Source organism: Crocodylus siamensis, chromosome 4 (assembly GCF_052110815.1).
Source record: "Crocodylus siamensis isolate JL-2025a chromosome 4, ASM5211081v1, whole genome shotgun sequence".
In the NCBI taxonomy this organism is placed as follows: Eukaryota; Metazoa; Chordata; order Crocodylia; family Crocodylidae; genus Crocodylus; species Crocodylus siamensis.
In genome coordinates, this window is record NC_143398.1 from 190,371,933 (window position 1) to 190,385,021 (window position 13,089).

The 13,089-nt window shown below is 40.5% G+C and overlaps 1 protein-coding gene across 3 annotated transcripts in view; it reads right to left on the reverse strand.

Annotated features, from left to right (window-relative positions):
* MYO1B (myosin IB) overlaps positions 1–13,089 on the reverse strand; it is a 198,178-nt gene that overhangs the window by 123,764 nt on the left and 61,325 nt on the right. For all 3 annotated transcript variants that reach the window (XM_090045222.1, XM_090045221.1, XM_090045220.1), the window contains exon 3: positions 4,979–5,094. In XM_090045222.1, coding sequence (XP_089901348.1) covers positions 4,979–5,094 — 116 coding nt within the window. The remainder of the gene's footprint in view (positions 1–4,978; positions 5,095–13,089) is intronic.

Consider the following 13,089-nt stretch of genomic DNA (forward strand, 5'->3'; position numbering starts at 1 on the left):
CTCCTAGGGAGCCAGGTAAAAGGAGGAGGAGCAAAAAGGCAATGAACAAATGGAAAATACAAAGCAAAACACACCAGTGGAAAGGAAAAAAAAAGACACAGGAAAACAGACAAAGTCAAAAGAGAAACTGAAAAGAAGATGCAGTCGCCACTGCAAAGCACAGCTAGAGAACACTATTCACCATGTACACACCACCTGCACGTCTACAGGACAAGATTAATTACATTCTGTCCTAAAAACACTAAACTTCACAATGTCTATAGGGAGAACATTAGTATAAAGCAGTAGTCGCCTTATCATGGGACCTTATCATGCCCTTGAGACCAAAATATTTGCTTTGAATCAAAGAGGGCAAAAGAGTTACTGTAACCTTGGTGTTTCTCCATACATGCAATTCTACAATGCCCTCTCCCTGGCCAAAAAAGAGTAGTAATATACAACTTTTATATTCACAGTTTACACTGGCTCACAAGACCCACAGCTTGAAAGGGAAAAAAACAGAAAATATCACAACTTTATCAACTGCTGATATCATTTTGGCTATCTATACAAATAACAAATCATCCTAACAAATGTTAAAGTGGGGGAAGGGTTATAAAATGAGGAAGATTAGTTGTTTTTTTCCTCCTCCAAGCTTGAGAGATCTCTGTGGCATTTTCCAGCCTGCAGGCCGATTTTCAGAATTGCCAAACCCTCATAAATCCTATTTACATTAACACAAACTGCTGGGGACTCAGAACTTTTGTCCCATGTCATATAAAAAAACATTTGAAAGCCTTGGTGCATATCATTAACTTTACACAACCTTAAGAACAAAAAAGTAATTCGCCTTGAAATCATTTAATGTGCAACTTTATTTACAAATGCTTGGAAGCTTGATAAGTAGATTAAAAATAAAGCAAAACTAACTAAAGATTAAATAATTACTCTTGCAGAACAAGTCTAATAAAAAGCTTCTACTGAACGCAGGCATTTTCTTGCATACATCTGAATTGCTAACCCTTTTTTTTAAATATTCAGAACCTATATTAGAAATGCAAGATTTTCAGCAACACTTCTTACTGCAACCTAGCAGCACACCTGCCATCTCCTCTTGAAAACACACTAAAGCCAGATCCTGACTGTGGTATCAGGGCTACTTCTTAGGGCATCCATGTCCAAGTTGACATGCATAGAGAGAAAACAAATGGGTATAACTTATTTCATCGGGTGCAGATTAAATATACCCACTATTACCTTTATACGTGAAGTCAAAGAATGGGAACGTTGAAGCTCTGCCTCTTCCACTACCCACCAACACCTCCCCCTCCCTAGACATGTTCCTAATTCTGTGGGAAGAGAATATCATTCTACACTGAGTATTCAAAAGCTCATGGAAAATACCAGCTTTAAGCAGTTCTCATCTTCAGTTCATGTAATGGCATTTTGCTCATCCTGATAATGAACAGAATTGTTATAGGAGCATACATATCCTCTTGCAATAGAAGCTCCAGGAGCAAATTGTGTAAGGGCACTGTATAGTGAGCCTTTGTGACTTACTGGTGAGAAAGGCTTATGTAGGAGTGGACTAACCAACTTGTACCCACAGCAGAAATACTATCTATTGAAACCAAATTTAAAAATTGAAGACTAAGAAGTATTTGCAGAATAGTGTAGGTCAAATCCCATATATAGCTCCCTCGCCCTGCTTAAACTTTCCTTTAAAAACTGCCACTTTAAAACTCTGTTCAATTCCACTCCTTAAGGCAAAAGTCAAGTATATCTTGTTTTGCTTGGCTAGAGACAGAAGTTAAACTTAAACTGGTTTAAGCCTGTAACAGAACAAAAGTTCAGTGCACATAAACCAGTTTGGAAATGGCTGAAACTGGTTTAAGATAAACTTGGATGAATGTAGTTTCTGAATACTCATCAAATGTCTACTTATTTGTTCTATGTTGTGCCTGATGTAGTCCTGCCCATGTCAAAAGCAGCACAGCATCCTAAAAGCTGATCTAATTTCCATTTTCAGTTCCTCTGTATATATTTAAGTACTGATTCCATAAAAAGCAAACAACAGCACTAATCTTAGTTGTCACAGAGCCCTAGCCTATATTTAAATGACAATGAATTATTGGGACGAAAGGCTGTTTAAGACAGAATGGCTTTATTATAATAGTGAAAGATATTAAGCAGATGCAAAGTTAGTTTACACTTCAACATTTTTGTGTCTACAGTTCCAAAGCTGGTCATAAGTCTACCAAGTTAGCAAGCTATGACAAAACTTACAAACTTCTAATTTTACTACAAAGTACTTTTAAGGAAGCATATATTAAATTCTCATGATAAGCAGGTTTCCATTACAAAATAGCAACAACTGCATAAATTTATCTACCGCTTAGCCAGATGCTTGTTGTTACCCTATTCTGAAAAGAAACAAATCTGATCTGTAACAACAACAAAAAAATTTGAAGCAAATCTCACATAAAGCATGTAAATTATTTTTATTCTATGTAATATTCTTTAAAAGATGGATATTTTTCCATAAGGGAGGCAGAGAATAAGACTCATATTTGGACAGACATCATCTGTTCAAGACAAATTATGCTTTTACTTGTCAATGGTTGGCACCATGTCAAAACTTGCAATGAAAATCATATTACCATTACACAATCAAGATTCTCTGGCATTAGGAAATGTTCAGTGCTATTTCACTTCAGTCTACTGCTATTAAGTGGATTTCGAGTGTTTAAATTCCAGAAATTATTGCCCTGAGTCAGCAGCTTGACCATTCATTTATCTTTGTCCAGTGAATGAAATTTACCAACATTTTCTTCTCAGTGTTTCAAGGTTCATTATCTTTCCCTTCCCTTTCATTATTTTTTCTTATTCTAAGCCATTTATATCCACCCCTATCATCCTTAAACTTATTTTCCTGGACAGGGTAGAATTTCTGAATAATTTGTGAAGAGACCATGTCACTTCAAAAACAGTAGGGTTTTGTTTTTTAGGTTTTCGTTTTTTCCCCATAAGACACTCTCAAGAACAGTAACTCTAAAACGACAGCCATTTATACATGTACTTTTCTGTCCCGCAACACGACGGATATCTGCTTCAGAGCAGATTTGATTAATCTCAATTGATGCGCAACATGCTATACCACATGCAGTTGGATAAGTGGCAAAATGCACATCAGCATACAGAAAATGGCGGCAGTGCACATTTTGAATGAAAGCACCTCCGATGTGTTTTAGTTCAAAAGCATGCTGCCGCCATTTCCTCAGTGTTGAAACGCATTTCACCACTTTGCCTGGTGCTGCAGCGCTTCCATGTGTAAAAATTGCCCACAAGGTCTGTAGGTTGTAGCCATGTTGGTCTAAGAACATAGGCAGACAAGGTTTTTTGGGCGATGCTTCCTCAGCCTGACAAAGGGCAGTTAAACCCCAAAGCTCGCTAATAAGAATTTTTCCAACTATTTGAGCTGGTCTAATAAAAGATATCAGATTTACCCAAAAGAACCTTGTCTGCACAAGGTCTGTTATATTCTTCATCTTGAAACAAGTGACATAGGGCAAATTTTGCAGAAAACAGGAAATGATGCTCCTTATGTATTTAGGTTCAAAAAGCTCCACGAGAGGTCAGCAGATTTTTAAAATTGGCCAAAGGTATAGCAGTGTTAGAAGCTCTGCTGGCATGAAATTATGCTGAACAGTTTGGTTCCAAGGAGGTTACAGACCGCCGACAGCCTATTCATTTGATTATTCAATTATTTGGCATTTCAGTGAACCCTTCCATATCAACCTATAATTACTGTAAAAATAGCTCTCATCGGTACAAATAATCTACAGAATATTGCCACATGCTGATAATTAAAAATACACGTGCACACTGAAAAAAAAAATGAAAAACAAGGATTTTGAGAAGAAGATGCCTAAAATTACACTGGTGACCATATTTAGGGTTTGTAAAGTGGCCAGGTTTTTAAAGAGCACCCAGCAGTTCCCCTGTATTTAAAACTGCAAACTGGCCAACTTTAGTAAAAGATGTCTCAAGAGGCTGAAACCTGATCTACCCCACAATTACTCAGGATAAAAAGGAAGGTTGAGCTGGGTCTAATCTACGTCAGACAATTTGAAATGTAGTAACATTATATATACCACAACTTTAGCATTCAGCATAGGCCAAACAGTTTCTCTTTGCATCACATCAGTGAACTGTGATTAAATTCTTGTCCTAGCACATACCAGCAGACAGCAGGGTTTAACCATGTTTAACCAGTGTTGTGCTGCATCCTGTTAGCCCTGACTCAAATGGATTGGTCAGAATTGTCAGTTCTTCATTACCAGGTTTCAACATCGTAATGATACATAGTACAGACAATGTGCAAATCTATCTTGCCTTGACTCAACTGCCAGTCTCACAAAGAAGCACTAAAAGGGGAATTTAAGCCAAAAAAAGCCTGTAAATAAGACTTAACTTTTACATTATAATTTGCACATATAAATACACATATATCCTGGCTGATTTTAACATCAAAGAGGCCAGTTTTACATCTCTCTCTATGTTCTGGATATTTCTTCTCCCTCATCACATCTTCCTTGTCATAAAAATATGATTTTCCATAATACAGACCTTTCAAAAAGTCCAAAGTAACATGTATAGCCCTAGTCATCTTACTGAAATTATTCAGTGGAACAGTTGCACAAAGTTACTTCTATTCTGAAAGATCCCAGCTCTCTGAGTGAGATTTCCTATAATCAAAATGAGGAATACTATCAAGAATTTATAAAATTATATTGTACTGAGAGAGATGAAGTGCCTCAATTATATATCAAAACTATGAATTAATTCCTGGGAATGGTTTGAACATTAGGACCTTTGCAGGACAGTAAGACCAATGGGTCTCAACTTTTTTAGGCTCAAGGCACTCTTTAAGAGAAAGGCAGCTGGTCCCATCTATTTTAAAACAGAATGGAAACATAATGCTTTGCACCATACTTACATATGAGGACTGAGTTCATAAAAGTTCCTGTTCCTGTATTCTTCAACCTTCTCAGGTGAATAAATAGGTAGTGATCTGTATGGGTTTAATGAAATAACCACACTGCCAATGTATGTCTGGAGAAGAAAAACAAGACAGAAAAAACACAGAATTTTAATTCTCACCACAAGCATTGTTATGAATGGTCTTTAAAAAACACACAGACAATTTTTATTATATTTAATTCTTCAGTTCAGGTAAAGATTCAGTATTTGCTTCAAATATCATTATGTAACAATGGATAACTACAAAACACACCTTTATATACTAAAAATGCCTTTTAAAATCTCTCTTTTGCCTAACTTTCATTACATTCATTGGTTACAAGCTTCTCCATTGTATATACAGGTGAATATAAATTTTAAAAGACAAAATGATGAGCGGTTTGTAATAAGATATACAAAATAAGGTTATTCGCTGTTTGTTAATACTTTGTTGGGTTCAACCTAAGGACCTACTGCTTGTTAAAACTGAAGCTGCAAAATCCCTATTTAGGAAGCAAATATGGTACATTCCACTTACCTGCATATGGGATATATGTATAATTTGCTTAACACAGCACCAGTCCCAAGTTATTTCCTATGACATTGTTATAAATTGTGGTTGCGCCTAAACCACCTAAGTACAAAAAAAAAAATCAGTCCAACTGTGTACTTTGTAATGTTATTGTACTCCCTTTAATTGTATAATCGGTGAAACATATTAGGAGTCATCAATTTCAAAGCTTCTTGAAAGCAGTTTGTTTTAAAGCAGCCTTGAATCAATTACGTTCTGTTAAATTCAGGGCTGCTATTACAGGTCTGAGAAGGTGAGCTTTAAGGAGTGTGACCTTAACCCGGGCTGCTCCTGTAGGTCATAAGTATTATTTATATGGTGCTCTAGTAATCCAGGTAAGCGCACAGCCTTTTTTCAGTCACTTGGCCATATCCTTGTAACAGATTATACTATATCAAAAGGTTGCCACTGTTTCAGACTGGTTCCTTATATTAATATTTCATATATCAAAGTTGTTTAACGTATCACTGAACTAAAAACAACTGCATGAGGGACACTAATTCAGCTGTGGGGAAGGATGGTGGGAATCCAAAAACCACCAATCAGAAAGTCTCCAGGATCCAATGCTGAGTCAATCCTTAACCTCTCCAGTATTGAAATGCCCTAAAACAGGGGTAGCAAACTCATCTAGCCCCAACCATGAGGGCATGAGCAGATCTAGGATTTTGAAAAGGGGAATGCAGATGGTGAGGTGCATCACCACATATAAAACAATACATTTTTGTCCAGTTAAAAAGAAACTAGAAGCTTTACTAGTATGCCAGGGGCCTAGGGCTGTATTATTCAGTTTAAGATTGAAGAAATAACAACTGTAACTTTACTGGAATGAATTAAAAATGTTTTATAGGACTGTGTTTCATTACCAGCTAACAGGCAGCAGAATTGCAGAACAAAGTCTAGCTCGACTGATGGATACAAAACCATTAACAAGAAAAGAGGGTGGTTAAGACCTGTGGAATGAAGTTTAGAATTTACCTGATCCCTCCTAATGAGCCATGAGTGACTTCCTCAGCATTGCCCGACTAGAAATGCTGCTGCCACTGCCAGGGAGCTGGTTTTAAACTTTGGATTTGGTTTTAAACTTTGGTTGTGCAAGAATAAAAGGGGAGAGCAAGTGCCCAGTACACATCTCTGGATCCACCCCTGGATGAGGGTCATTGTGCCAGTCTGCATGCCACACCACACCACCAGCTTTGGCACAGCCCCATACAGACCAGCCCTGGCATCAGAATGTAGAGCCAGTCTGGCACAGGCGCCACATGCAGCACATGTTCCATGCTGCCCCATGTTGCACGCAGACTTTGCAACGGCAGATCCAGCCTGGGTGTCGCCTACAGCATGAGGGTCCAGGGCCAGCTTGTGCAGTCCAGCAACCTACAGTCTAGACCACATAGCTCCACAGGCTGGATCCTACCTGAAAGCCTTAAGCTTCCTGCTATAGAGAACTTATTTTCAACCCTGAGGTGCTTTAGCAACACTCTAATAGGAATGTCATAGGACTACAGCCTGTATTTGTAAAACAGCCTAGCTTTCTCCCATAGAAAATCTAAAACTACATAGGAAAGAAACTTGAAGGCTCCTAGACTCTATAAGCCTGCCAGAAAGATCTGAATAGTCAAGGTTCAAGCCAGTTTTTACTTCAGGCTTGGCACTTGCCATTTGTTTTTCAAATTTTAAATGCTGCAGCAATCATCCAGATTCTCAAAGCTAACAACCTAGTCCTTTCTCAGTTTTTTCTGTCTCCTACAAAGCTCTTAACACAGCATGGAATAACATCACTAACAGAAGTTCAGAATTACACTTGCAGGACAAGGGTCTAATAAAAAGCTACTACTAAAGCAGGCCTTTTCTTGCATACATCTGAATTACTAACCCTTTTTTAAAAACGTTCAGAACCTATATTAGAAATGCAAGATTTTCAGCAACTCTGCTTACTGCAATCTAGCAGCATAGCTGCCATCTTCTCTTGAAAACACATTGAAGTCAGATCTTGAGTGCTACTTCTTAGGGCATCCATACCACTTCATTTCCAGTTTGACATGCATAGATTGAGAGCAAATGGGTATAACTTATTTCCTCAGCTGCAAGTGAAACATACCCACTATTACCTTTATAAGTGAAGTCAAAGAATGGGGATGCTGAAGCTCTGCCTCTTCCACTACCCATCAACACCTTCCCCTCCCCAGACACATTCCTAATTTTGTGGGAAGAGAATGTCATTTCCATGACCTTTTGAATACTCAGTGTAGAAATACCAGCTTTAAGGCAGTTCTCATCTTCAGCTCATGTAATAAGCCGTATCCTGATAATGAATCAAATTGATATAGGCGCATACTGTATCTTCTTGCAACAGAAGCTCCAGGAGCAAATTGTCTAAGGGCACTGCACAGCACAAATACTATTTATTGAAACATAGTTAAAAATAGCCCCTACGTGGTCTTCCAATTTTCCTACCTTTATCAAAGCTCTCACTCGGGCACTCTACCAAACTCTACTACAAAATCCCCAGATTTTGACACTGGAACAAAGCAAGCTAGAACTTTCACAAATCATTAACCCAGGTTGTTGGCAAACTCGGGAGGAGTACACTACTTCAGATTCCATGACACCTCTCCATTTCACAAGCATGAGGGCTACAAATAATTTAAATAAAATTATATGATGGAGAATTAAGTGGTAAATTCCACAACAGCTTTAACAGCTGAAGAATCACAGAATACACAGGCTCTGATTATATAAGTCTCCCTTGCTAGCCAGTACAAGAGAAAAAAAAATAGACAAAGGATTTTGGACTTTGGATGTTCAAACTGAAAAGGTAAAGACCCTAAAATCTGCAAGCTGATAATTATCCTGGCTCAGAAAAAACAAAGGCAGCCAAGATCAGCACTTCATGTAAGTAACATAATGTATTGAACAAACTCCCTTCCACCGTAATGTTTAGCATCAATGGACTGAACCTCACAATACCCCTGGTAAAAAAACTGCTATTATCCCCATTAGAAAGATGGAAAGAGAGGCACAGAGAGGCTATGTGACTTGTCCTGGTCTGAGAGGTAACAGAATATTGCATCCAGCACTCCCAAATAACCAGCACCATAGTCAGTAGATCAGGATGCTCAGCCTCCGGGCTTCAGGCCAGATGTGGCTGAAGCCATGGCATCACGGAGCTCATGGAGCCATGGCATCCAGCCTGTGAGGCCTCCCATGGGTTGGGAAATTTGGCAACAAGGAGCAGTGGCAATAAATACTGCCACCCATCCCAGGCTTCCAAATTCCCAAGCCCCATGCAGTAGGTCAGAGCCAGGCCATGCCCCTTCCCTGCCCCCACCATGGTCAGATCAGATCCAAGCCATGCCCCCGTTCCCTCTATATGGCCAGGTTGGGGCCAGGCCACACCTCCTTCTCCCATCGCGGCTGGTCCACACCACCTCCCCCTGCATGGCTGGCTCAGAGCCAGGCTACCCTTCTTCCCCCAGTACCTGGGTTGGGCCAGGTCATGCCCCCTCCTGCCCTGCAGGCCTGGGTTGTGGCCAAATAAAGCTTCCTTCCCCCACATGGCTGGACTGGGACTGGGCTGCCCTCCACTTCTCTCTGTGCAGCTGGGAGGGGCCCTGCTACAACCATCCTGGACACTGGATTGGGACCACCAGCCAAATCTGGCCATGGATGGACTGGGCACCACCCATCCAGCCTGCCAAGCAAAAAGGGTGAGCACTACTGCACTAGACCACTCTTCCTCTGCACTTATCTTAGCCTTCATTTCCAAACCAGTGTGGTGTAAAACAGTCACTCGTAAGCAGGAACACCAAGTTTAACACAGCATACATCTGTAACAGCTACGCTGTAAACCCATAAGAGTGGCTAAAGTGTCTATTTCATTTATAATGGAGTTGCATAAAGTGCACAGCTTTGACAAACAGGAAGTTCCACTTTCTAGCTTCTAGACACTACTGTAGTTTATTTTTGCAATGTTTACTGCCCACAGAATGAAAATAGTAGAAGCCATTGATGACAATTCATAATAACTACTGTGCTAAAATGCAACACTTCACTAACTGCACTAAATAGCTCCTTCATTGCATATTTTGAGGTGGTCAACAAATTTCCAACAAAACTTTTTTTGCCTCAGAAAAGGCCAGTTTTCCCGGAAACATGTTGTCATCCAGATTTGGAGTCCCAGCAGGTAGGCTGTCTGCCTGAAGCCTGTATTCAGGATATCACAGAAAGACTGTCATATCTCATCCATCCCACAGACTACCACCCTTTCCTGCTGGTCCACGTAGGCACTAATGATACTGCTAGGAAAGACACTAAGCAAATCAATGGAGACCACAAGGCTCTTGGCAGGAGGGTAAAGGAGGCTGAAGCACAAGAGCTCTTTCACCAATCCTCCATGAGGAAGGTAAGGGCCTAAGCTGAGACCATTTCATCATGGAAGTAACTGCGTGGCTGAGTTGGTGGAGTTAACATGAAGGCTTTGGATTCTTTGACAGCAGGTGCAATGTTCTGAAGAAGATGACTGGTATCAAGGGACAGGATTCACCTGACCAGAATGGGAAAAAGCATCTTTGGACATTGTCTAGCAAACCTAGTAAGGAAGGCTTTAAACTAGGTTCCAAAGGGAATGGCGAATAAAACCCCCAGCAACAGGCCAAAAATCCAGAAGGGAAAGGACCAGAAGAAGATCAACTGTAGAAAAGGGCCAAAGGGCCAGAGAATGGCAACAAGTGATGCAAAAGAAAAATGATCAGGTCAGGACACAAAATTTGTCCCACGGTGAGATGAAGTCAGTCTGTGAAAGGAACCATGGTCTGACTGGTATCACACAGACTTAGTGGGACAGCTCTTATGACTGGAACATCAACATTGAGGGCTGCACTGCTTCAGAAGAACAGGGTTGGAATAAAAGATGGTGGCATTGCCATGCCAAAAACACATACACTTGTTCCCTAGTTAAGGAGGAAGAAGGTAACAGATGAGAATGTATCTGGGTGAAGATAAAAGGTGAAAGATACAGAACAGATATCATAGTGGCAATTTGTTACTGGCCACCAAGTCAGGAGGAAGAGGTAGGTGGATGAGGCACTCTTCAAGGAGATGACAAAATTATCCAGAAGTTACAAGATGGTACCAATGAGAAACTTCAATTTTCCGGACATCTGCTAGAAGAATTCTACAACCAAACGCAAAATGTTGAGCAAGTTTCTACCTTGTGTGGAAGACAACTTTCTGTTTCAGAAAATTGAGAATAGGGGATCATTACTCTTGGAACTAGTAATGACCAGTAGGGAAGAACTGGTGGGAGGAAGTGATCATGATATGATAGGATTTATGATCCTGACACTGAGAAATCATGAACTCAGCAGAACTAAGATGCTGGATTTTGAAAAGGTGCATTTCAACCGACTTAAGGAGATAGCTGCCATGATGCCATGGGAGGACAGACTGAAGGATAAAAGGGCCCAAGAGGCCTGGAAGCTTCTAAAGGGCACAGTCTTAGAAGCCAAAAAGAAGCTGTTCTGACAATGAAAGTACAAGAAGACTCGCAAGAGATCAATGTGGCTGCATAAAGAGCTACTAGAGTGCCCAAAATGTAAAAGGAAAGTATACAGGCAGCCAATGGAAGAACAGACAGGTCACCAAGGAAGCATACCAGGAAATTAAAAAAAACAAACAAACTTGCAGGAACAAAATCAGGAGAGCAAAAATAAAGAATGAGCTGCACCTTGCTAGGGAGGTTAAGGACAAAAAGGGATTTTATAGGTACGTTGGCCAGAAAAGAAAGAACAAGGAAGCTGGGTCAACTGTTAAGTAGCCAAATGGAAATCTTAACAGAAGATGCGAAGAGGAAAGAGCTGCTCAACAACTACTTAGCCTTGGTCTTCACAAAATCAGGCTGCAGCTAGATAGCTACCAGGGATTATTTGGATAAGGAAGGAGACAAACTGAGGAAGGAGAACAAAAGAAACAGAGAGCATTTGATGGTTCTGAATAAGTTCAAGTCAGCAGGGCCTGATAAACTTTATTCCAGGGTAATGACAGAACTGGCAGAGGAGATCTCAGCACTCTTGGCAATAATACTTACAAAGTCATAAGCCATGGGTAAGGACTGGAAAAGGGCCAACATAATGCCTGTCTTTTCAAAAACGGCAAAAAAAAAAAAAAAAAGGACCTGGGGTACTACAGACCTCAAAACCAGGAAAGTTACTGAAGCATGTCCTAAGAAAGTCCACTTGCAAGCTTCTGGAGGAAGAAAGGCTGATCACAAGTAACTGCTTGGATAAACTAAGGGAATGCTGTGGATATAGTGCATCTGGACTTCAGCAAAGCTTCTGACAAGGTCTTACACGACCTTCTAATACACAGACTGAAGAAATGTGGGCCAGACAATACTACTATAAGATGGATATACAACTAGCTCAACAGCCACAAGCAAAGGGTAATACCCTGCCATTCTGACATGGATTTATATTTCAGGCAGAGTCTCACAAGGATCTCTCCTGGCCTCATTATCCAGATGTTGGAAAAGCTTCTTGAGGAAACTGCAGACAAAAAAATTGGGAAGGACTGTGAACACACTGGAGGACAGGATCACCATTCAGAAGGATCCTGACAGATTGGAAGTTGGGCTGGAAATAACAGGATGAAGTTTAATGCTAACAAATGCGAAGTGCTACACCTTAGGAGGAATAATCAAAACCACAAGTACAAAATGGGTAACAACTGGCTGGTGATGCAGCCAAACTAAAGGTGATTGCAGTTTTGGGCTGCATCAAGAGACGCACCAGGTATAAAACACAAAGAAGCGACAGTACCAATTTACTTGGCACTGGTTAGCCATCATCTAGAGTATAGTGTACAGTTTTGGGCTCCACCTTTTCAAAAGGAAATGGAGAAGTTAAAGAAATTCTGGAAGCAGGCAACAAAAATAAGGGGTTTGGAAGACAAGCTATAAGAGGACAGGTTGACGGAAACAGGCACGTTCGGCTTATGGAAAAGGCATTTAAGAGGGGACTTGACAGCAGTCTTTAAATATCTGAAGGGCTGCCCTAGAGATGAAGGAAAATGCTTTTTCTCTGTAGCTGCAGAGAGCAGTACATGGACCAATATTGCAAAGTAAGTTTAGTTTACAGCTCAGGAAAAGGCTTCACTGTTAGAATAGTGCTGCTGTGGAGCAGACTGCCTAGGGAAGTTGTGGAATCTCCATCATGCGAGGTATTCAAAAGAGGCTGGATAAAAGCACTGATGGGGGAAGATACAGGAGTAGCTGTGACTATGCTATACTATGGGTATTTTCCATGCTTCTGGGCTTGCTGGCTGCCACATGGGGCCAGAAAGGATTTTTTTTTCCTCTTCTACTGCTGCCACATGTGTTAGGATTTTTTTAAGCCTACCTCAGGAGCCACTGGAACTGGCTGCAGCCAAAGCTGGCGATTTTAACTGGGGTGTGCCAGTACTCCTACTGGGATTAAAACCCCGAGTTTCTTGCCTAGAGGGTCTTGACCCTCTCCTCCGGC